The 24,124-nt window shown below is 40.5% G+C and overlaps 1 protein-coding gene across 1 annotated transcript in view; it reads left to right on the forward strand.

Moving 5' to 3' along the window:
- PATJ (PATJ crumbs cell polarity complex component) overlaps positions 1-24,124 on the forward strand; it is a 204,809-nt gene that overhangs the window by 112,047 nt on the left and 68,638 nt on the right. Inside the window, exons 29-30 of the mRNA XM_067535623.1 lie at positions 13,096-13,292; positions 24,027-24,118. Of these exons, the coding sequence (XP_067391724.1) occupies positions 13,096-13,292; positions 24,027-24,118 (289 nt within the window). The remainder of the gene's footprint in view (positions 1-13,095; positions 13,293-24,026; positions 24,119-24,124) is intronic.

Genomic DNA, 24,124 nt, shown 5'->3' on the forward strand with positions numbered 1-24,124 from the left:
TGTTGAAAAGGGTAGCAGCTAACCTGGGCCTTAAGATGTAGGAGCTTAAAGAACCTTTGGATGAGCTCTTGGGCATCTTGGCATCCGGAGCCTCTTCCAGGGTGGCCGTTCTGGTGCAGGAAGGGAGTAGTGAAGCTGGCTAAGACTTTGTGGCAGACCCTGGCATCTCTGCTCCCCACATCCAAGCGGACAGAGAAGAGTACTCTGTGCCCACTAAGGGTTTCGAATACCTATACACGCACCCATCCCCGGGCTCGCTGGTGGTCATGGCGGCTTACAAGCGCAACAGTCATGGGCAAATGAGCTCCACTATAAAGAACAAAGGGCAAAAAAATTTGGTCAAAAAATTATTTGACAGCAAGCCTGCAGCTTTCTAACCAGCTGGCGTTGCTGGGGAGATACCATTTTAACATCTGGCAGTCATTGGAAAAATTTACTGACTCCCTTCTCCGGTCCTCCAAACAAGAGTTCGAGGCCATCCTGGAGGAGGATAAGACTGTGGCCAGGGCCTCCTTGTCAATGGCTTCAGGTGCGGCAGACTCGGCAGCTTGGACAATGGCCTCCGCAGTATCAATGAGGTGAGCTTCATGGCTCCAGTCATCTGGTCTCCCAACAGAAGTTCAACAGTCCATCCAGGGCCTTCCGTTTGATGGCACAGCTCTGTTTGTGGACCAGACTGACTCCAGGCTGAATGTTTTGAAGGACGCTAGGGCCACGCTGCGCTTGTTTGTCCTTTATGCCCCGTGCTCATCAAGGAGCCCTCAGGCCCTCACAGCAGCAGTGCTTCAAAGGCCAGTCCAGAGGGGAGCCCTATAGAAAATAAAATAGAGGCTACAAGCATCGCCGTGGCAATTCGTCGGCATCTGCCTTGAAACCAGGCCCAAGCCGTCATTTGTCTGGTGGAAAGAGCCATTTTTGAAGGTGCTCCCGAGGGTGACCCACCAGTCTATATTCGAGATCCAGTTTCCTGACTGTTCTCCTCCTGCCTTGCCTCTTTTCTCCCAGCCTGGATGGCCATTACGTCAGACCATTGGGTGTTGAACACGATGGCTGCCAGCTACACCCTACAGTTTGTCTCGAACTCACCCTCCTTCCTTGTCCCTCTTCAGGGACCCCTCTCATGAGCAACTCCTCGACCAAGAGGTACAAGTCCTTCTGCAGGTGGGGGCAGTGGAGGAAGTCCCTCAGAGTCTAAGAGGCAAAGGATTCTACTACCAAAGGCAAAGGGAGGCCTGAGAGTTGTACTGGATTTAAGGGCCTTAAACAAGTTCCTCAAAAAGCTAAAATTTCGCATGGTGTCCGTAGTGGCCATCATTCCCTCTCTGAATCCGGGCAACTGGTTCGCTGGCCTTGATTTGAAGGACACTTATTTTCATATCACTATTTTTCCTGCGCCACAGGAGGTTCCTGCTGTTTACAATGGGAGCACAACACTATCAATTCATGGTCCTTCCATTCAGCCTTTCTACTGTTCCCCATGTATTTACCAAATGTATGGCAGTAGTAGCGGCCCACTTCAAGTGCATGGAGTTTCCTTATCTGGATGACTGTCTTATCAGAGGCCACTCAAGGGAACAGGTCCATCACCACATAGGAATCATGAGATACGCATGTCGGTTTCTGGGCCTGTTAATAAATTAACAGAAATCATTACTTACACCTGTATAGAGAATAGAGTTCATGTGGGCAGTCCTGGACTCTATTCAAGTCAAAGCACTACTGTCCAACACCAGATTCCAGGCTTTGACAGGACTTAGACTAGCTATAAGGGCCTACCCACTTACCACAAAGAGGACATACCTCAACCTCCTGGGGCATATGGTGGCTTGTACTTACATGGTCCACTGCGCCAGACTTCAGTTTCAGCCGCTCCAAATGTGGCTGGCAACAGCGCACTCCCTAGACAGGGTTCTCGTGATTCTTTCTCACACACCCCCCCCCCCCATACTTACCTCCCTGTCATGGTGGATGAACCCTCAACAGATGCTAACAGGAATACCCTTTGAGGCCCCGAGACCGACACTGTCCTTGGTCTCAGATGCTTCAGATGTGGGTTGGGGAGCCCACCTTGGTACTCTTCGGATTTAGGGTCTGTGGACCAGGGAGTTACTCACATAGATGTCAAGGAGCTCAGGGCCATCTGGCTGGCCTGCGTGGTGTTCCTGCCACAACTGTCCAACAAGGTGCTGCAGCTCCTCACAGACAACACAGCAGCAATGTACTATATCAACAAGCAAGGGGGAGCCAGATTCTTAGCACTGTGTCTGGAAGCCATACGTCTCTGGGACTTCTGTGTGGATTACAACATTCACCTCGAAGCAATCTATCTGCCAGGGCCGAAGAATACTCTAGCAGCTCATTTGAGCAGATCCTTTTGCTCTCACCATGAGTGGTCACTACACCAGGAGGTGGCTGACCGTGTCTTCCAAAGGTGGGGAACTCCCTGGGTGGACCTGTTTGTGACCAGGGAAAACAGGAAATGTGTTCGCTTCTACTCTCCCCTGGGATCAGAGGACAGCTGACAGATACTTTCCTCCTCTCGTGGTCAAGGGGTCTCATGTATGCGTTTCCCCCAATACCTCTCATGCACAGGATTCTGGTGAAAGTCAAGAGGGACAAAACACGAATCATCCTGATAGCCCCGGAGTGGCCTCGCCAACACTGGTTTGGGATGGTGTTGGATCTCTTGGTGGCTTGTCCTTGGCTCTGCCGCTGTGCCCAGACCTCATTTTCCAGGACAGGGGTCGATTACCTCACACAGACCTACCCTCTCTGCATCTGACAGCGTGGCTGCTTCATGGCTGAACAGGGAAGAGCGTCACTGTTCGGCCCAGGTCCAGAGAATGTTAGAAAGTAGGAAGCCTTCCTCTAGGGCACCCTACATAGCAAAATGGAAGCGCTTCGCCGCTGGACAGCATGTCAGAATGTATCACCGACGAAGTCTCCGATACAGATGATCCTGGACTATTTGCTTCATTTAAAACAGGAAGGCTTAGCCTTTTTGTCTGTAAAAGTTCATCTGGCAGCGATATTGGCTTTTCACCCACCGATACAGGGCAAATCGGTTTTCTCCCACGAGATGGCAAATAGATTCCTTAAAGGGTTGGAAAGGCTCTTCCCTCTGATTAGAGAGCCAGTTCCCCAGGGGACCTGAACCTTGTCCTGTTCCAGCTCACTGCTCTGCCTTTCAAACCATTGGCCTCTTGCTCACTCACGCACTTGTCCTGGAAGGTGGCCTTTCTAGTAGCAATCACTTCTGCATGCAGGGTGTTGGAGATTAAGGCCTTGACCTTGAGCCGCCTTATATGGTGTTTTTCAAGGACAAGGTCCAACTTCGCCCTCATCCTGCGTTCCTACTGAAGGTCATTTCCTACTTTCACGTTAATCAGGACATCTTCGTGCCAGTATTCTGCCCTAAGCGTCACAGCTCTAATGAAGAGAGGCGCCTGCACTCACTCCATGTAAGAAAGCTCTAGCCTTCTACATCGATAGGATCAGACCATTTCGCCGCTTCACGCAACTCTTCATAGCAATTGCTGACAGGATGAAGGGCAAACCAGTCTCCTTGCAATGAATATGCCCTGGATTACAGCCTGCATTCGAGCCTGTTATGAACCAGCTGGAGTTGTGCCTCCAGTGTCCCTGTCGGCCCACCCCACAAGGGCCCAGGCATCTTTAGCAGCTTTCCTGGTGCATGTGCCTATTCAGGATATTTGTAGGGCCGCTGCATGGTTGTCCATACATACCTTTGTGTCCCACTATGCCTTCACACAGCAAGCTTGGGATGATGTGGGATTTGGCAGAGCGGTACTGCAGTCTTCATGGCCATGAACTCCTGCCCACCTCCAGAGGCACAGCTGGTAAGTCACCTAAATCAGAATGAATATGAGCAAGCACTCGAAGAAGAAAACAGTTACTTATCTCGTAACTGTTATTCTTCGAGATGTGTTGCTCATGTCCATTCCACAACCCAGCCTCTGTCCCTTCTGTTGGAATTCCAGCAAGAAGGAACTGAGAGGGCGGAGGGCCGGCAGTGCCATATATACAAGGGCATATGCGCGCCCCTGAAGAGTCACTACAGCTGGCCTTACGGCTACCACTAGGGGAAAAGCTTCCGGCACCGGTGCATGTGGTGCACACACACCCCTAAATCAGAATGGACATGAGCAACACATTTCGAGGAACAACAGTTACGAGGTAAATAACCGTTCTTTCTCCTTTATGACTGGGCCAGTTATATTTGCAAAGGTAGAATCATCACATTTTCACAGTTCATTTTCAGAATTAGCATCTATTTTGTCTCAGCTCATATGAGAGATTGATGGCATTTTGTATAGCTAGTACGCTTATGTGCTCTCTCCAGACATAATATTTTTAAAAAGCTATAATTTCTCTTGTATGTATGGGGCATACACATAAAAATGAGAGAGAGAGCTTCTTGCTTTATGGTAGGCTTGGGTTGGGAATGAGTGTGTTAGTCTTTGTCAGACACTGCAGTTAATAGAAATGCTGATGTTACACTTGAAAGTGAAGTAATATGCTTTCAAGGTAAATAACTTACGTCCAGTTCGTGCCAGTGAAGCAGAGCCCTGATGTAGGGGTGGTATGGAATTGCACAGCCCCAGGGATCTCCAGGAGACATGGTGCTTCAGAGAGGCTGCTGCACTATCCCATTGGTGGGGCACACTGCACCTCACCAGAGCTAAGCTGGCTGGTGCAAGATGGGGAGGGGAAAGGGACTTCCTCCCTGCACTTTTTGGAGGTGCTAGTGCCTGTTAGCCCAGCCCTTGTGCTCAGGGGACCCCAGATTTGGTGTTGAGAAGGCATTTTCCCCCAGGTCAGATTGGCAGGGACCTTAGAGGGTTTTCGTCTTCCTCTGCAGCATGGGGCGTGAATCACCTGCTGGGATCATCTGGGCATATCTCACTTAACCAGTTCCCTACCATTGTACCATTGCCTTACCACAGCAGTGAGTCTCAGAGCCTGGATCTACAGACTCAGGCTCATGCTACAATACTAAACACAGCTGTGTAAATGTTCAGGCTCTGCTCTGAAGCCCAGCAAGCGGGAGGTGGGGGGGTTTCAGATGCGGAGCTCCAGCCTTAACTACAATCTCTACACTGCTGTTTTTAGCACCGTAGTGTGAGCCCAAGTCTGTAGATCTGCGCTCTGAGACTTGTTGCTGCAGGTTTTAAAACTCAAGGCAGATATACGAGTAGAGGTCTCAGGCATTGGTGGTTCCTCCGTCTCTCCTGTTCTGAGCCTGTGGCGCACAACAGTTTAGTTTCCTGAGGACAAAAATATTTTAGTTTAACTGAGGTTATTGGCCTCAGATAAATCACATTTGGGTGAAATTTATAGTCTGTGATAGGGGGTCAGAAATGATCCCGTCTGGCCTCAGACTCTGTGAAAGAGCTGCAATTATGGCTGGGCCCTGTGCCTATTCTTCTGGTGTGGGGACTGACCACAAGGCAATTTGTGATGTATCCAGTTAGGTCCATGAGTTCTGAATATATCTACTCTTTATTTTAAATCCCATTTATTTGGCAAACGAAATGTCTGGTTTTATGACACCTAAGAAAACATTAATGAAATCCTTTTGTCCATCAGTAGCTTCAGTGGTTTTGAACACAATGGGCTGCATTATTTTTGAGATAAGGTTCATGGAGCTCTTTGCCTCCATGGAGTTGAATGTGGGGCTAGTGGAAAGATCAATAGTATAATGTGCTTATTGTTTGAATGGCAGGAGAATTCTGAGCCCCAGTTTGTTAAATTATGGCCTTTTTAATGTGCTCATTTAGGCTCTTGTAAATTGTAATCAGTAAATTAGATGTGTTGCCCTCGCAGCGTTAGGGTTAGCATTCCAGGGATTCCCTGCTCGTTCTTTTTTTTATGTTTAAAGTGAAAGAAGGGAATTAGTTGTTTGATGTGCGAGATTGGTTCTATATTGTGTATGTGAGCTGCATTCCGATGTTGATCAGTGCTGACGGGACAACAATGAAAGCAGTATTGCAGCCCGAGTCGAGCTATCCATGAAAAGACAATGGCTGTAACAATATCTGATAAGATTTGACAGAAATGGTAGCCCAAGGTCATAAAAGCAAACAGAGGGATAAATAAGGCCATGACACAGTCTCCAAAAGGGAGTGTGTGGTATCAGTAGTTATTTGGAGCAGGGATTACAGTATCAGCTTCTGTATAAAAATGCAATCCGTCACCCTTTTCAACATGTTCCCCCTTCTCTTCTGTTCAGCACCTTTTAAAATAAATAAATAAAACCTGCCTAGTAGCTCAGCATCCAGAACTTTTTTCTCTCCCTTTTGTCATCTTTCTAGATAGATGCTTTTATATCAGGAAAACATAAATTTTGGGGGGTGGGGGAAGATTTCCCTTTCTAATTTCAGCTCATTTAACTGGAGTTGTGGGTCCAATTGTTCAAAGTTCTAATACTGGGGAAGCAGCTACCTGAACATCTTGTGGGACTGTCATATATCTTTGTAACTTTACACTTTAAACAATCTCGTCTTCCTGCAGGGTGGTGGCTATTTTTAAATAATGATATACTGTGTATTTGTCGCAATGCTAGGGCACCAATGCTCAAGTAAGCCGGGTTGTAATTGGCAAGCCATATCTCCCAATGTTTATTTTCCTATTTCTCCCCATTTAATGTAATAAAAATAGTCAGTGGAGCAGGAAAGCACTGTTACAGCATAATGGAATATTATTTAAAAGCAATTGTCTTTCCATTTCCAAGGCTTCTGTTTTGTAACTCTCTGCTAATAAAACTGAGAAATATCATTGTAGGACTGATCGGTAAAGAACTTATTGGTGCTATGGTCCTATTTGATTATGTACATGTGTGTATATATATATAATACTTGTATTTTTAAAAGAAACGGTAGATGTTGCACTAGCTGGCTAAATATTATTTGTAAGATATTTCTGCTGAAGTTTAGATGAGCTTATTTTTCATGGTGTGTGGAAACAACTCCATGTAGTGACAAAACAAAAAGAACTTAATACCCTGGGTGTAATGCAATAACAACAAAATTACAACTGCCTTGTGTAAAGTGTCTGGTAATGAAGACAAATAATAGAATTCTTGCAAAAGCAAATGCTACCTGGCTCCCCAATGCTAGACAGAGAACTGAAAAGTGATACCAGCTGGAGGGGGGGAAAATGCATTAACAAGAAGATGCTTTAGATGCATGTTTGTTTAGGTAGTAAATACTTGTATAAATGATTTTATGAGAGTCTTATTAAGAGGCAAACTGAGAATACTAAAAGAATGTTACAGGAAATCATCTGGAAACCCAAAGGATATTTATATGCAGACTGGATGAGTAACATAATTACAGCACTAAGGATGGTGTGGTAGCATTTACACTACAATCATCTAGCACAGAGGGAGAGCCCTTGGAAGAGTATTTAAGTTGTAGTAATAGATGGAGCTTATAAAAAGCCAGTACTTCCTACTATCCCAAATAGTAACACTATGCCCTGCTGAGCAGACTTAATTTTAAAAGCAAAACCAAGAGTATCTGTACTCTGTGTGTGCGTGCACGCGTGCATGCATATAAATTGCATTTACTGTAGCAATAAGTGATTAATGTGCCCTCTTACCAGACTAAGAGGGGCATTCAGCACATGAATCGTGCTCTCTGTATAATTTCCTCTGTAGTTTTCTTAATCTTTCAGCATTTTACCACTCTAATCTCCTCAGCAGGGACACTGTTTCAAATGATTGCTTCCTAAATAGATATGGTAAGTTCATGAAGAGCTAGCCCACACAGAGGAAGTGGATGTAAGTGGGTTTTTCACACAACAGAGAGAGAAAAACATTTTGAAAAAAAATGGTCCCTTTAATAAATAATCAACTTTTTAACACTTCTGCACTTCTTTCTGCAATGACCTATTATTGTCTTTACACTACCTGACAGTGCACTTCTTCTTTGCAAAGTAATATTATGGGGTTGAACTTGAAGCATTGTTTGGCCCTGCAGTTGGAACTTCATAAATAACACTATATGATGAGCCACAATAAAGTTCAGTTCCTTTTTCCTTAGGTGTGTGGGCTCAAACAGGAGTGAAACTTCTTATTGTTATTTTAAAAAGTGAATGTGATTCTGAATAAACACAAAGCAGAGAAAAAGGTGCCATTTTTATGTATCTCTATTTTCACTTCTCAGTGTCCAACACTGCTTTTAAGTACAGCATGTTGCAGTTTCAGTGCTTAGTGGAATAGTTATAATTGAAGTACAGTCTGCTTTAATGCATCAATTATTTTCAGTTCCAGAATATAACTTTTATACACAGGTATTGGTATTATAAGTCATTCCATCAATAAACCCCTCCCCCTGCGGTGTCTGTGTACTCTGACTAGAGAGAGCAGCTGTGCTATAATGTTCTTTCCATTCTCTCTGTTGGAGCTGGGGGAACAGACAGCCTCACTGCAGGTTGCTTTGGCCTCCTGCCTGGTTGTGTTGTATTCCATGCCAGTGTTGTGGCTGCAAAATCAGAATGGGCCTTGCCAATTGCTTATCAACAATCCTTATTATTATATGTGAATAGTACAGAAGATTTTGATCATCCTCAAGATCTACTGCCTCACAACCAATAAAATGAGGAAGGAGGATCCAGCAGCTAAGGCACAGAACTGGGTTGGGGAAATAGTGGCTGTATTCCTAGCTCTCTTCTGTGACTTTTCGCAGCTCATTTATTGTCTCTGGCCTCAATTCTCCCAGCTGTACAATTGGTATAGGAAGTCTCAAGCTTTAGGTGAATAAGGGAACTATTGATTAGTGTTGATAAAGTACTTTGGATAATACACAAATATACAACAGCAAAGTATCTATTTATTGTTTATTGTTATGAAATTCCTGACCAGGATAAATAGATACTTATTACTCCTGAGTCTTCACCACCATTCCAGACAAAGCTTAGAATGAAGTTAGCTTAGAATGTCAGTTATATTAATAATATACTCAGCTGATCTAACACTGAGCAACCAGTTATCCTGCACTCTGCAACTCATAACTTCAGGCTCAAGCTAGAGAGTTTAAAGGAGTATTATTGACAGAAGGAAGAGAGAGAGAACAGATATGTCAAATTTAATATTTTGTTTTTAATGGACAGACTGAGATGCATGTAATAATCAAAATGTATAGTTTTCCATGTAATTTGAAAGGAAGTAAGTGCCAGTGCCAGGTGTCTGTATGTTTTTTAAAAGAGCTAGTTTGTTTTGGAATTGATGGGGGGGGAAGGGGAAGGAGAGGGAAGAAATAAAGTTTGTGAAGTTGTGGCAGATATCTGTATTATTTTATGAATGTTATGTAAACCTCTGTTTGATTGCTGTATAGTTCAAAGGGTGTAAACTCCTGCCAGAGCTCACCTCATGTCCATAGGAAGGCAGATGATGGCTTTATATAACCCAGTCACCAGTACTTACCTGACAGTATAGGTGTCAAAACCTTTGAAGTTTTGCCTCTGACCAAGCTGGGCCCAACATCCATTCTCTTGGGAAAGAGCCTTCAGACAAGAAACCTGAAACAAAGGTCTCTAGAGTAGATAAAAACCTAAGACCCTAAGAGGTAGTGACCGCAGAAAAGCCGTCTGAATCCCAGTCCCCAGAAGTGGGAGTATCTGGGATAAGTTGGGGCTACCTACATTTTGAGGGAAATGTTAAGTTTTAGAGAAGCCATATGTGTGTGGGCCTTTTGTTATTTTAGCCCTTTTCCTCTGAATGCTGTGTTCCTATGCATAAATAAATTGTTTAGAAACAACTGTTTTGAGTCCCTGCATTTACCTGATGGTCAATAGCTCTCAAAGGGAAGTCTCTCTTGCAAGTGCAGTTAGATCTGCTGAGAAATCCTGTCTGGTAAGCAGGGTTCTGTAGTTTGGACTCTGAGGGGAAGGGTCATGGGATTCCACCCTGAGATGAGTGAAAGCACAGGGCCTGTCACTTGAAAGAATGCACTGCAGAGAGATAGAAGAGGGATCCAAGCTTCAGCTAACTCTGTAACTGTGATAATCAGGTATTAATTTCAGTCTGTGAATCTGTGTGTAATTGGTGCATATCTTTGATATGATTGATTTAGGGAATCGGGGGTTGACCCTACAAAGTACTGAGCGCACTCCACTCACGTTGAAGCCAATGGAAGTTGAGGGTGATTTTGCAGGATCAAACTCTACAATGAACATTTCTTTTCTTTTCTTTTGGCAGCTATTCTAGTCACTTTTTATTTTCTCTCTCAGCTCCTCCTCCTATTGCCATGGAAACATGCAGTAGCAGTTAATTTGTACGGCTCACGTTCCTTCTCTTGTAGTAGAATGATAATAGCTAATATTTGATCTAGCCCCAATGCTGACTCAGGGATACAGCTGTACATATGCTCTCCTTCTTTACCCTTTTTAATACATAATGCATCGGTCTTTTTCATCTTGTGCTTCTTAAAGGTGATATCCAGTCAGAGTTAAGTACTTCAATTTGCTTTTTTTAATGCCTAACCATTAAAGTGTTAGAAGTACCTGATGTTATGAAACTGGCTTTAAAAACTGCACTGAGTTTGAAACAAAATGGCACAGGCAATGAGAAGCACGAAACTATATTTGTATAGACTTCTCCTTTATTAGCAAAAGTTGTAGAAATCCATATGCTAGTCTGAGAGTATCTACCGCATATTTTTTCCTTTTAAAAAAAAGTAAATAAAAAATTTCTTCTCAGTACATTGTTACATAAATCTAACATTGCACTCCAACTAACTGTTAAAAAAATCACTATTTGCTTTGAAGAGCTCCGTCAAGCTGCATGGAAACTTAAAAAAACCCACCATAATACAGGCTCAAATTAAATGTATATCCTAAATTTAGAAAATAGTAAGAAGACCAAAAAAATGCCGGCATGGCTAAACAACAGAGTTAAAGAGGCAGTTAGAGGCAAAAAGGCATCCTTTAAAAATTGAAGTCAAATCCTGCTGAGGAAAGTAGAAAGGAGCATAAATTCTGGCAAGTCAAGTGTAAAAGTATAATTAGGCAGATCAAAAAAGAATTTGCAGAGCAACTAGCAAAAGACTCAAAAACTAATAGCAAAAAATTTAAGTACATCAGAAACAGGAAACTTGCCAAACAATCAGTGGGACCACTGAATGATCAAGGTACTAAAGGAGCACTCAAGGAAAACAAGACAATTGCAGACAGACTAAATTAATTCTTTGCACTGGTCTTCACTGCAGAGATTCCCACCCTTGAGCCATTCTTTTTAGGTGACAAATCTGAGGAACTGTCCCAGGTTGAGGTTTTGAACAAATTGGTAAACAGTAATAAGTCACAAGGATCAGATGGTTTTCACCCAAGAATTCTGGAGGAACTCAAATATGAAAGTGCAGAACTACTAACTCTGGTATGTAACATATCACTTCAATCATCCTCTGTACCAGATGATTAAAGGATGGCTAATGTGATGCCATTTTTTTAAAAAGACTTCAGAAACAATCCTGTCAATTACAGGACAGTAAGCCTAACTTCAGTACCCAGTAAATAGGTTGAAACTATATAGTAAAGAACAGAATTATTGGACACATAGATGAATACAATTTGTTGGGGGAAAGTCAAAATGGCCTTTGTAAAGGGTAATCATGCCTCACTAATCTGTTGACCCACTGAAAGAATTCTAATAAACATGTGGACAAGGGTGATCCAGGGGCTAGAATGTACTTGGACTTCCTTGACCAAAGGCTCTAAGCAAACTAATCAGTCTTGGGGTAAGAAGGACGATCCTCTCATGGATTCATAACTGGTTAAAAGATAGGAAACAAAGGGTAGGGAATAGTCGGTTAGTTTTCAGAACGGAGAGAGGTAAATAGTGGTGTCTCCCACAGATCTGTACTGGGACCAGCTCTGTTCATCATATTCATAAATGATTTAGAAAAAGGGGTAAACAATGAGGTGGCAGACAGTACAAAATTACTCAACATTGTTAAGTCCAGACTGTGAAGAGTTACAAAGGGATCTCACAAAACTGAGTAACTGGGCAACAAAATGGCATATGAAATGCAGTGTTGGTAAATGCAAAGTAATGCATATTGGAAAACATAATCTCAACTCTACATATAAAATGATGGGGTCTAAATTAGCTGTTTATACTCAAGAAAGAGATCTTGGAGTCATTATGGATAGTTCTCTAAAAACATCTGCTCAATGTGCAGCAGCAGTCAAAAAAACTAACAATGTTAGGAACCATTAGGAAAGGGATAGATAATAAGACCGTTAATATCATAATGCCACTATATAAACCCATGATATGTCCACACCTTGAATACTGTGTGCAGTTCTGGTTGCCCCATCCCAAAAGAGAGATATCAGAAATGGAAGAGATACAGAGAAGGGCAACCAAAATGATTTAAGAGTATGAAAAAACTTCAATATGAGGAGAGATTAAAAAAGACTAGGACTTTTCAGCTTGGAAGAGAGACAACTAAGGGGCAATGTGATAGAGGTCTATGGAATCATGACTAATGTGCAGAAAGTGAATAAGAAAGTGTTCTTTACCCCTTCACATAACACAAGAACCAGGGGTCACCCAATTAAATTAATGGTCAGCAGGTTTAAAACAAACAAAAGGAAGTAATTCTTCACACAAAGCACAGTCAACCTGTGGAACTCGTTGCTAGGGGATGTTGTGAAGACCAAAACTATAACTGGGTTCAAAAAAGAATTAGATAAGTCCATGGAGGATAGGTCAATCATGGCTATTAGCCAAGATTGTCATGGATGCAGCCTCATGCCCTGGGTATCTCTAAGCTTCTGACTGCTAGATCCTGGGAGTGGACAACAGGGAATGGATAACTTGATAATTGCCCTGTTCTGTTCATTCCCTTTGAAGCATCTGGCATTGGCCATGGTCGGAAGACAGGATACTGAGGTAGCTGGACCCAGTATGGTTATTCTTATGTTCTAATTTCTATTCTGGGAAAACCCCAAATGTCAGAGACTAAATATGTTAGTGATGCTGAGAATCAGGTAACATGTAGCACATCTATGTGTGTTCACAGTCAGCTGCATATAATTTTATTTTGTGTTTATTTATTTATTTTGTAGAGAAAATCAGGCAAAGATATGCAGATCTGCCAGGGGAGTTGCACATTATTGAGCTTGAGAAAGATAAGAATGGGCTTGGACTCAGCCTTGCTGGTAACAAGGACAGGTCTCGTATGAGCATTTTCATAGTTGGCATCAATCCAGATGGACCTGCAGGAAGAGATGGAAGAATGCACATTGGTGATGAACTATTAGAGGTGAGTGATTCCTTTGGCTATATAGTGGGGTTGGTGTCATGAGAGGGAGGAGAGCCTGTGAACCTACCAATTAAATATAAAATAAAGAGTTGGTGCCGGATCATGGAACTGTGGTGACTTCTATGCCAGCTGAGGATCAAAGAAATAGAAGGAGATATTAAGGTGAATGGAAAATCGGTGATTAACACTCACTATGTAGGTGACATGATGCTGTTGGCTCATTCAGAAGAAGATCTGATGAAGTAAGTGGAGGTTATAAATGAATATGACAAAGAATATGGTCTCTAGAGTTGAATGTGGGTAAGACAAAAACTGTGGTGGTATCCAGTGATCATGGGAAAATGTGATATTCCAGTGAACAACATAGCCATATAGCAAGTGAGAAATTATTGCTACTTAGAAGCGTTATAGAAGATGGAAAATCGGGATATTGAAGTCAGCACCAGAATACCAAGAGCGAAAGATATTCTGGAAGAATAAACATCTAAGGAGAAAGGGACATAAATTCTGATTCTTTTTAAAATAAATTTATATATAATCCCTGTTAAATTATGGCTGTGAAACATGGACTTTCAAACAACAAGAAAGAAACTACAATCCTTTGAATTATGGTGTAATAGAAGAATTCTGAAAATATCATGGTTAGACTTGGAACCAATGAAAAAGTATTGGAGATAATTGGAACTCAGCAAAGGTAGTTGAAGATCTTATGAAAAGAAAGTTTTGATTTGCAGGGCACATTTTAGGAAGGTCAGTGTATGATGCATGTTTATGGGCACTGGACAGGAAAGTTAATGGCAGAAGAACATGAGGCAGAAAAAGAAGGTTTGGTGGATCAAAGGGGCTATTAATCCACAAAGGGATTAGAGGACCATATAGAATGGGATACCATGATTACAAACCTCCAGTGATGCAGATGCCACATGAGAGGAAGCGGATGATCTGGTCTTTTGGTAAATGTATTTTCAGTGAAGAACAAACATCACATGTCTACTTGCCTAAGAAAACTGATATCAGTGCAGTCAATGCTTTCAGCATGTTCACAAACTATGGGTAGGGAGGGACTACTGAAAAGTGACTGAGGGAATAGCAAATCTATCTTTGTATTGCATATATTGTTTCACAGGAAAATTCACAGTTTGCATATAAAATAAGGTGAGTTTTGCCTTTTGTAATAGTCAGGGTTCTCTTCCTTCCCAACAGATAAGGAAATACAATTTCATATTGTGATCTGTTTTAATCAGTTGTTGTTTAAAACTTTGTCCCTTTATTTTCTTTGGTGATGTCTAGTGCAAATTAACCCACGGAGCACTTGCTCTGTGGGTTAATTTGCACTATCAGCAAATAAAGCGTTTTATCTTCCTTCTCCCTCCACCCCTTTTCATCTTCAGACTTGAAACACATTTCAAACCTTTCCACCTGATTGATATTTGACTACTGCAGAGTGGCACTTAGTGCTAAGGGTCTTTTGCTATTCCTGCAGTGTTTCCCACATCATGACTGCTTCACGGGTTTGAAAAATCATTCATCCCTGTGGAGTCTTCTCTTCTCAAGAAGCTTTCACTGAAGAGTAGGTGTGTGCTTACCTACTGGACTCAGTGGGAGGTAGTGTTAGATCTTTCAGCAATTCTGTCTCTGTGTTGTCTGAGTACCAAGTATTTTCTCTCATTTCTTAACCTGAAATGGAGAGGTCTGACTACCTGGGGATGCTTTGGTAATACTCAGAATTATCTAAAGATTTGGCATGTTTCTAATTATATGTTTTCAATACCCATGCAGTGTAGAAAGCTTGTTTTGAAATACATTTTATACAGTGATACTTTCTTTTCTTTGACAGGGTGATACATTGTGTTAAAGTCTCTATCTCCTGCTGAAATAATGGCAGGCAAATTGCCCTTTCCTGCAAATTCCTGTTGGTTCATGCTTCAGTGACTGTAGAATCATAGGTTTGGAAGGGACTGCAAGAGTGATCTAGTCTAACCTCCTGCGAAAATGCAGGATTTGTTGTGTCAAAACTTTCAAGGGACCCCACTACGCTTTACAGAGATATTAAAAGACAATTTGATGTCCTTTCTCACTCTTGAGTCCCCCAAAAAAGATAATACCTAGGCTATGCTCCCTAAAGTCTAATAACAGACCCACGCCTCTATTCCTTACTGACTGCCAACTCAGGCAAAACTCCCATTGATACCAGTGGGTTTGTGATTCAGGAAAGGACTGGGGGAAGATGGTTTCTATTAGTGGCTCTGCCACAGACTTCCTGTGTGGTCTTTTTCATCTCAGTCAACTTCTCTGTGCCTCAGTTTCTCCATCTGTAAAATAGGGGTAATAATACTTCCCCATCATGCAAGAATGTTGCAAAGCTAAAATCATTAGTGCTTGTGAAGTGCTTTCACCTCCTCAGATGAAGCCTGGCTACTAGAAATGGAAATGCATGCTGAAAATTCAAGGTATTGTTTGTTTATTATGGGAGTTTTTACTTCTGCAGGAATGAAAATTCTGAATTACTAAGGATTAAAGATGAATTGAACTAAACTGATAAATCTCAGGTGTGTACCAGCCCAAATAAAATGGGCCTACAAATACAGCAGGTGTTTTGCTGCACAGAGATCACTGGTCAGATAATTTTGGATGCTAGCTCACTGAACCTTTGAGGACTTTTACACCAATATGCTTGCACAGATAGAGGGATCCACTGAGGTTTTCTCATGGCTCTGAAATTATTCCCTGAATCATATAATCCTTCTAATTATAGGTACTGCTGTCCTTGAGAGATGGGCCATATGGCATGGCTGGTGAATTTTATAAATATTTATATTTAAATGTTACTTAATAGATGTTTGCAGGGTTTGGGATTTGTATATATGTTGTATGGTTGCAAGTTTCAAAAAGAACTCGGTGTTGGCATAACTCTGCTCCCAGAGAAGTCCGTGATAGAACTCACAATTTCTGCAGTGGCAGAAGAGTAGGTCAGTGCTCACCATTTCTGAAAGTGCTACCCTGCAACTGAACAAACCATGTCCACAGGACAGTAAGTAAATGCCAATGTTTTTGTTTACCTTTAGGATCGAAGCAAGCTCACTTCATTAGTGGCCAAAATTTGCCATGCGATTACTTGACTTACATAAAATGTTATGGTGGTCTCAGTTCAATTCCAAGTGGGCAGGGGTCCACAGCACCAAAACATCTAGAATTGCAAAAGGAGTGAACTGTGAATCAGCCCTTTGACATTCATGCGATCTGTGAATTATTCAAACCAAGTGGTTGAGAGAGCCAACTACAGCTTTAAAACACCTCTGTATTATATATACTTCAAGTAAACACACACCTCCATTAAAATGCCTCTACTAGGGTAATCTTACCAGCAGTGGCAACAGCAATCATAAACATTGGAAGGGCTGTCAGTGCTCATGCTGCAAAGATCACCGTTTGGGGTTAGATGTCATTGCCCCTTCCCCCAATGGTATACTCTTATGCAGTAGATCGGGTGTGCTTTTGTCTACCTGTGTTAAATGCATACAGAAATAATGTAAAGAATATTAAGATGGAAAAGGCAAGCAGTCAAAAATTAGGAAATGCCAGAATTAAATTTCCCTGTGCAACCTTCATTTGGTCCCCTCTGTGCATATGTGTTATATCATCTTTAATTACATGGTCACATTCTATTTTTCCCATAAGAACCATGCCTCTTTCAGTGAACAACATGGACAGTGTTCAGTTAATGAGAAATTGTTCAATATTTTGTCACATCCTTATTGTTCAGTGTGTGCCCCACTTCTGTATTTACTCCATACTATTTATATCCTCTTCTAAAAACATTGTTCATTTCCTCCTGGGCTTTTCTATGGCACTTGTCACTACAGTATCTGAGTGCTTCACAAACATTAATGAATTTGTCTTCACAACACCCCTTCGAGGTAGGGAAATACTGTTCTCTCCATTTTACAGATGAGGAGCTGAGGCGCACAGAGATTTAACAAGAAAAATGCTCACCATTGTAGGTGCCCAATCTGAGACATCTAGCATCTGATTTTTTTCAGAGGACTTAGCATTATATAGCACTTTATATGTCCAAAGCACAGATCCCAGTGACTCCAGTTGCAGCTGTGAACACCCAACTTTTCTACAAATCAGATACCAAGCTCTCAAGTCGGGCACACAGTTAGTGAACAAGTGTGAAAAGTTTGATTTCAATGACATGTCAAGCATCACACACATACTCTTGAGCAAAGGTGGGGGTAGAATCCTGTTCTCTGGTTCAGTATTCAGTTGCCTGAATGATCAGACCGTTCTTTCTTTTCTTGCGACCCCCTGCTTTATTTACTACATACCTTCCAGCTCCTGCAACAAATTACAGAGGAGCCTAAAGCCAACAGCCTCCTTCCTTCTGTACACTAAATAAGGCAGGGAGCCTATGGAAAAAAAAATATTGGGATCATTATATTTTTCCCCAAAAAAGTATTTTTGGAGCATATCTATATCTATACACAGAGTGCAAAAATATATTTGCACTGTGGGTTCGTCCCTATCCCCATACTCGTTCTGAAGAAAAAGATGTGGGGCCAGATCCTGCTCTCTTTACACAAGCAAGCAAGTAGTCCCACTGATTAAATAGAATTATTCATGTTAATAAAGCGAGCAGGATTTGATTCTCTGTAGTAAGTTACTGGCTTTCAGATCCTAGAAGATCCTTGTTGTGTCATTGGAATGTTGATTATGAAAATGGAGCAGAAACTTAGCTAACTGTCTTTTATTAGCGGCATGCTATACAGTTATTTTGTACTGGAAATCTTCACTCGTATAGGAAAGAGTAATTGCTAATCTCCATAATCAGTGTGTACAGAGTGAAATTATTTGAAGTCCCTACTGGACTACTACTCAGTGGTGATTATTTTATTGTCATAGCTCAAAACCCACCCAGAAGGTTTCTATGGTGTATTTATTTTTATTACAATTATAGCAACATATAGATAAATATGAACAATGCTGTAATAATACAGCCATTATATCTGCCATTTGCTAGGTGGGTTTATTTTGTTCAGTTAATCTAACCATGTTCTATAAATGAACCAGCTGGTCAAAACAGGGGTGTCATTTCTACTTTAAAGGTTTTTGATGTTTCGTGATCATTTTGTATACATATAAGCTCTGTAGAAGTTGGTTTTTGCATTCTCTGCTTTGAGTCATTTACTTAAAGTTATTCAGGGTTCTGTCAGCAGCAGTAGTCCACTAGGGAGATAAAGGCTTCCAAATAGGAAAATAGCAGGACCTTGACTGGGATAGAAAGTCCTATTGGATGGGTGTCCACAAAGGTTGGGGTTTTTTCCAGCTAGAGTCTAACATTCACAGACTAGTCTTATTTTCAGGGCTTTCTGCTTGAGGAGAGAGAGAGGAAATGAGTAACATTTTAAAAAATTAAAGTTGTTTTCACATTTTAGAAGTTCAAAAAAAACCCCACCAAACAAACTACATAGTAATATAAAGCTATAATTGGGAAATTCACAAAGCTTTTGCAGCAGCAGGCCTGGGCAATGTGAGCTTTTCTATATCCCCTGTCCACCCATCGAACAACTGTGAGTAATTTTACTCCTTCTGCCATTGTTATCCTCAGTTTCCTATTCTTTCTCCTCACCAAAATTGGTTGCTTGTTGTCACGCTGTCTGGAGAGTGGGTGCCTACCTCAGGGCAAAATGTCAGAAACAGGGCAGATACGCCAACTTGGCGGTGTGTTCTACAATTAGATTTCACCAAGGCAGATATGTCTACATTGCCAGGGCTGCAGGATCGATGTCGCGGGATTGATATTACAACAGTTCCCATCACAACTATGTGGTAAAGACAAGACTTTTATTTTAATACCCACTTCTAATGTCTTCTCATTTCTTCATATCAATGTATGAGAGGCAAAAGTTCCTCTGAATTTTTTCTGGCTTATGAACGCCTTGCATCTCATTCACAGATTTAACAAGTACATGTGTGATACTTCTTAAGCTTGTGAAACCATCAGATAAACTTCAGTTGCCCAAATCTATAGTACATGTTGCTATGCACAGGATGCAGCAAGAAAGTCATAAAACAACATAACTATTACCATGGTGACAGAATAAAAACCTGTGCCTACTGACTTGATTACCACATAAGCGGGTGATGACAATTTCTTCCGTTTCCGTGGCGTGCTGATCTTGTCAAGAAGACATGTAAAAAGATCCATGTAAAGAGCCCATTGAGTCTATGTTTATATATGCTTAGTTTTTTTGTTTTTGTTTTTTGAGAGATAATGGAACTTTCTGAAGTTGTTGAGCATTGCAGCAAAAGAGAAAATTAAAAAAAGCAATCTGTAATGCAGAAAATCAAGCAGTTTCAAAGTAGCTGTGGTACACAAATCAAGTAAATATCCTACTGTATGTTGTCTTGCAGTTCTGTTTCTGTGTGATTTATGTAATCTTTATCACTGTGGTATCTGAGCAGCTAACGTAACACATGTTCTTTCCAAAAAGAAACCTTTTTCTTTTCTTTTTTTTAAAAAGATTGTCGCTGAAAAATAACTACATGGAATAGTTGAAAACCTTAGGGAAATATATTACTTTGACTAATTTTCATTTTTGTATAATTAAACTCCAGCTAATTAAATTTTGGACTCTCTGATACATTTGTGAAGTAGGATTAGTTTAGTCAGTATAAAAATATAAATATCCCTAGTGAATAATTTCTTTTAAATTGAGGGAAAAATAAGACAGATTTATCACAAATTAATAATCTGCTAATTTGAATTCTGAATATCTATATGTAAGTATTCACCTTTTGCCAATTTCTTAAACTCTCCCTTTTGAGTAATGAGGTACATTTTAGTATACCACCTTCCACACCACCTCTAGAACTATATCTCCTCATGTGACAATTGCAAATAATAACAATTTGAAGCCCTTCAAACTTTGAAGCAGTGTTATCTCCTCAATGTCTGATCCTTTCATGTCCTGTGTACCTCAAACTGCTATATACCTCAGAGGGACTTTGGAGTACAAGGAAAGCAGAATCAGATCTTTATGTGCAATAGAGATATATTTGGGCACCTCCAAATATCGAATTTTTGAAAAGGAAGTGAAGAAATGAAGTGGGGAAAATACAAGGAATACATTTTGCAGGAGTATTCATAAAATGTGGATATGATTGCCACACAATTTGTTGCTGGATTACTTTAACCACTTGAAGAATATACACTTGTTGATTCCTCCTTGGAAAATAATCCCAACAAAAAATTTAATATATTTTAAAACATATCCTGGTTTTTGTTGTTGTGTGTGTTTGTTTGTTTGTTTTTGGGGTTTTTTTGTTTGTTTGTTTGTTTTGGGGGGGGGGGGGGCATTCTGAAAGTGCTCATACCGTAAAATGCTAGAAGATAAAACTGCTGCATTAACAGAACTAATTGAACCAGATAACTTCAAAAGGGTCTAATTCATCTCTAACTTCCCTGACTGGTGGATGTTGATAGATGAAATTACTTTATTTTGGGCTTTCTGATGAGTATATGTAGCAGCCAATCGTTGCTTTGTTATTGGTTTGGGGGTTTACTTATGAAGTTCACACGCCATTTTTGACCCCTGAAAATAAAGGTTACTTAGGTAATTATTTAATATTATCAACTAAAAAACATGTGTGCGTAAAGTGTTAAAAGACGTCAGAATACTCATAGAGTTTTCTAGGGGGAGTGGGGTGGGGATATAAGCCTCATGTTCCAGGATTCAAGCCAAAATAGCTATTAGCATTTAGGATGAGAACTTCATGGAGAGGTTATCCCATATCTAGCATCTTCCTCTGAAGCATCTGGTGCTGGTTTGCTATTGGAGACAGGGCATTGGATGAGATGGACCAGTATGGCACCTCCTGTGATTATCCATCTCTCTCTCTCTCACACACACACGCTTTCTTCTCTTCAAATTTAAAGTTTTACCTTCACTTTTGGGCTAAATTAAGATTTCAAACACTGCCTTGAATTTTTCTTCCTGTTTGCATTTAATTTTCTCGTCTGTCCTTGAGTGAAGTAGCTGCAGAAAGCTTCTTCGTGAAAGAAACCACTGGCTTGGCTTTAACAGTAGACTCCAAAGCAAACACTGATATATGCTACTTTGATTAAATGGTTTTGTTCATTTGCAAAACAGTATTTTGATAATACTTATTTCAGTATGAATCATGGAGATAGGAAAGATATACTAATCCATTCTCCAACTGCTGGGACAAGATTGTTTCCTGCTGTACATTAAATGATTTGTCCAAGTCTAGTTTTTCAAATGTGCAAAGCAAGGGGCTACCATCGCTTACCTTGGGAGACTTTTCCACTATCTAATCCATATCTCTGCCAAGAAATTTTTTAATGATAATCAGTCTAATTGTTCTTTTCTTTAAATTCATCAGGGTTTTTCTTGCTAAGGCATGTTTGTACCGCTTCCATCCATTATCATTGTATCTGAGTGCCTCATACTGTTTTAATGTATTTATCCTCACCCAGCCTCTCTAAAGAGGGAAGCATTACAGAGGGGGAGCTGAGACACAGGGAGACGTGCCCAAGGCAATACAGGAAATCTGTGGTAGAGGAGGGAATTGAACGCAGCATTCCCAAGTCCCGTGCTAGTACCCTAACCTCTATGCCATCTGTCTCTAGTTATGTCCCTTCTTATCATCTTAAAGAATTCCTCTCCATCTCTGAAATACCTATACACATTTCTCATGTCACTCTAATCCCTTAGCTTTCACGTAGCCAAGGTACACATATATAGCTCTTCTCATCTTTCTTCATAACTCAGTCTATCCAGTCTCCTGATCAGTTCTGTGGCTACTCTGTGACTTCCCTCCAATTTATCTATATATTTCTACTATTAAGGTGCATAGAAATAAATGCAGTATTACAGCTGCACACTCACTGGGATGTTCTTGTGTGTGAATAAAAGGCTTGCCTATTAAACACATGAACAACATAATCCATTAAGTATCATATGAAGGAGGAAAGAAGAAAATGTTTTAAATATTGTTTTTATTGTGCAGGGTTACACTGCAATCTTGTATTCACTAATGATACTTTGGCTTGGAAATAACTATTCTCGTATTTTGAGTACCATGGAAATATTCAGACAGTTGTTATCTGTGGTAAAGGCAGGGTGACTGAAGGTAACCCTGCTGCATAAAAAGAATTTTATTGTGGAACTTGCTTAGTTTATTTGTAATTATCCTAAAAATAGAAAAGTAATTCAGATCCTTAGAAAGATAACTACATCACGCTCTTCATAAAAAGTAATTAATCTGGGGATGTTTTTCTCTAATTAAATGATTTGACAAAAGATTTTGACTCTTGACTTCTGCAGTTCTTCTTTTCACAATAGGATTTATAATTGTTCAAAGTGGCATTCATACACACTTGAATTGTAGGTCTAATGGAACTCTGAAAATATGGGTTTCCATACTTTTTCATAATGTGAACCACATATTAATGTATTTACTGTACTATGGTCTTCCTTTCCATTCACAATCTTAACATGCCTATAGCAACAACAGTATTTACGCATGGAAAAGTAATATTGAGCAAGTGTTTAATGTGCCTGCATCTTTTAATGTGATGGGTGTTTTGTCCTTTCTGAAAAAATGTCCTTTCGCTCTTCATTGTATCTCCCCTTGCTATCTGTTTTGTTGCCTCAGCTGGAGAAAAGGAGAGCCAGGACCAGGTGACTAGCAAGTGCAACTTGACCACTATTGACCCGTAGGCCACCGTTTAGGCTCAGCTGTTAAAAGTTGTGTTAGAAGTCATGTTTAGATAACTCCTCTCATACCGAATTTTTTCTAAAATTGCCTTAAATGATCATTAATTTGACTCTAAAAACCAGAGATTTTTGTATTTTTTTTTTTATTTAACAAAGATTTGAGCAGTGTAGGAATTCTCTCTCATTTGTGGTCAGTGATGGAAATAGCCCCTAATATAGGCAAAACTTAATTAAGTCTGAGTTTGCTCGTTTCTTATAGTAAGCAGTATGCGATATGTTAATCATTTTACAGCTCTCCTGGAATACTTTGAGCTTTGCAATATTAGCTCAATATAAAATATATATATATTGCTTTGAAAATAAGAGTGACTAAGCTGTTGAAAATTAACATAATTTTTCCCAGTCTTAAGACTATAGCTTCATGGTCTATCTTGAAATCATGATGGAAAAATAGGGTATACTTCAAATAAATTCAATATCTATTTTTTCCATAAGGGAAATGATAGGAAAGCTAAATTAGTACTATAAAGTGTTACCTCTGAATTCAGTATCACATTCTGCCCTCCTTCTGCACATGGACTGATGGCAGGATAATAGCCTTGACCGTCCAGTTCAAATTGAATTTCGAGTGAGTGCATTGACAGAGGTTAGAGTTGTTTGTTTTCTCCTGTATGCTTTTTCATAGACTGTTGTATTACAGTGCATTTATGCTCGAAAGCTCTTCCAGCATACTGATATGTCTTTCTAAAAAGAAAGTAAAAATGTAATGTGCAATGCTGATATGCCTGTTTTTAAGATCCTCATAGGCATTTATGTTTCATGCACCCCTCTTTTTATCTCTATTGCTTGATGTCCCTTTTAGCCTGTAGTCATCTTTGAAGTGTTGGATTACACACTATAATTAAGTACAAAACAATACATATTTAGCTTTAGTTTTAATTAAATACATTTGTACATGAACCAATTTTCCCCCCGTTCTTTTTAACAGATAAACAATCAGATATTGTATGGAAGAAGCCACCAAAATGCCTCTGCAATAATTAAGACTGCTCCGTCAAAGGTCAAGTTGGTTTTCATACGGTAAGA

This window comes from Emydura macquarii, unplaced genomic scaffold (assembly GCF_026122565.2).
Source record: "Emydura macquarii macquarii isolate MOO-44397 ecotype Brisbane River unplaced genomic scaffold, CSIRO-AGI_Emac_v2 contig_3506, whole genome shotgun sequence".
Lineage (NCBI taxonomy): Eukaryota > Metazoa > Chordata > Testudines > Chelidae > Emydura > Emydura macquarii.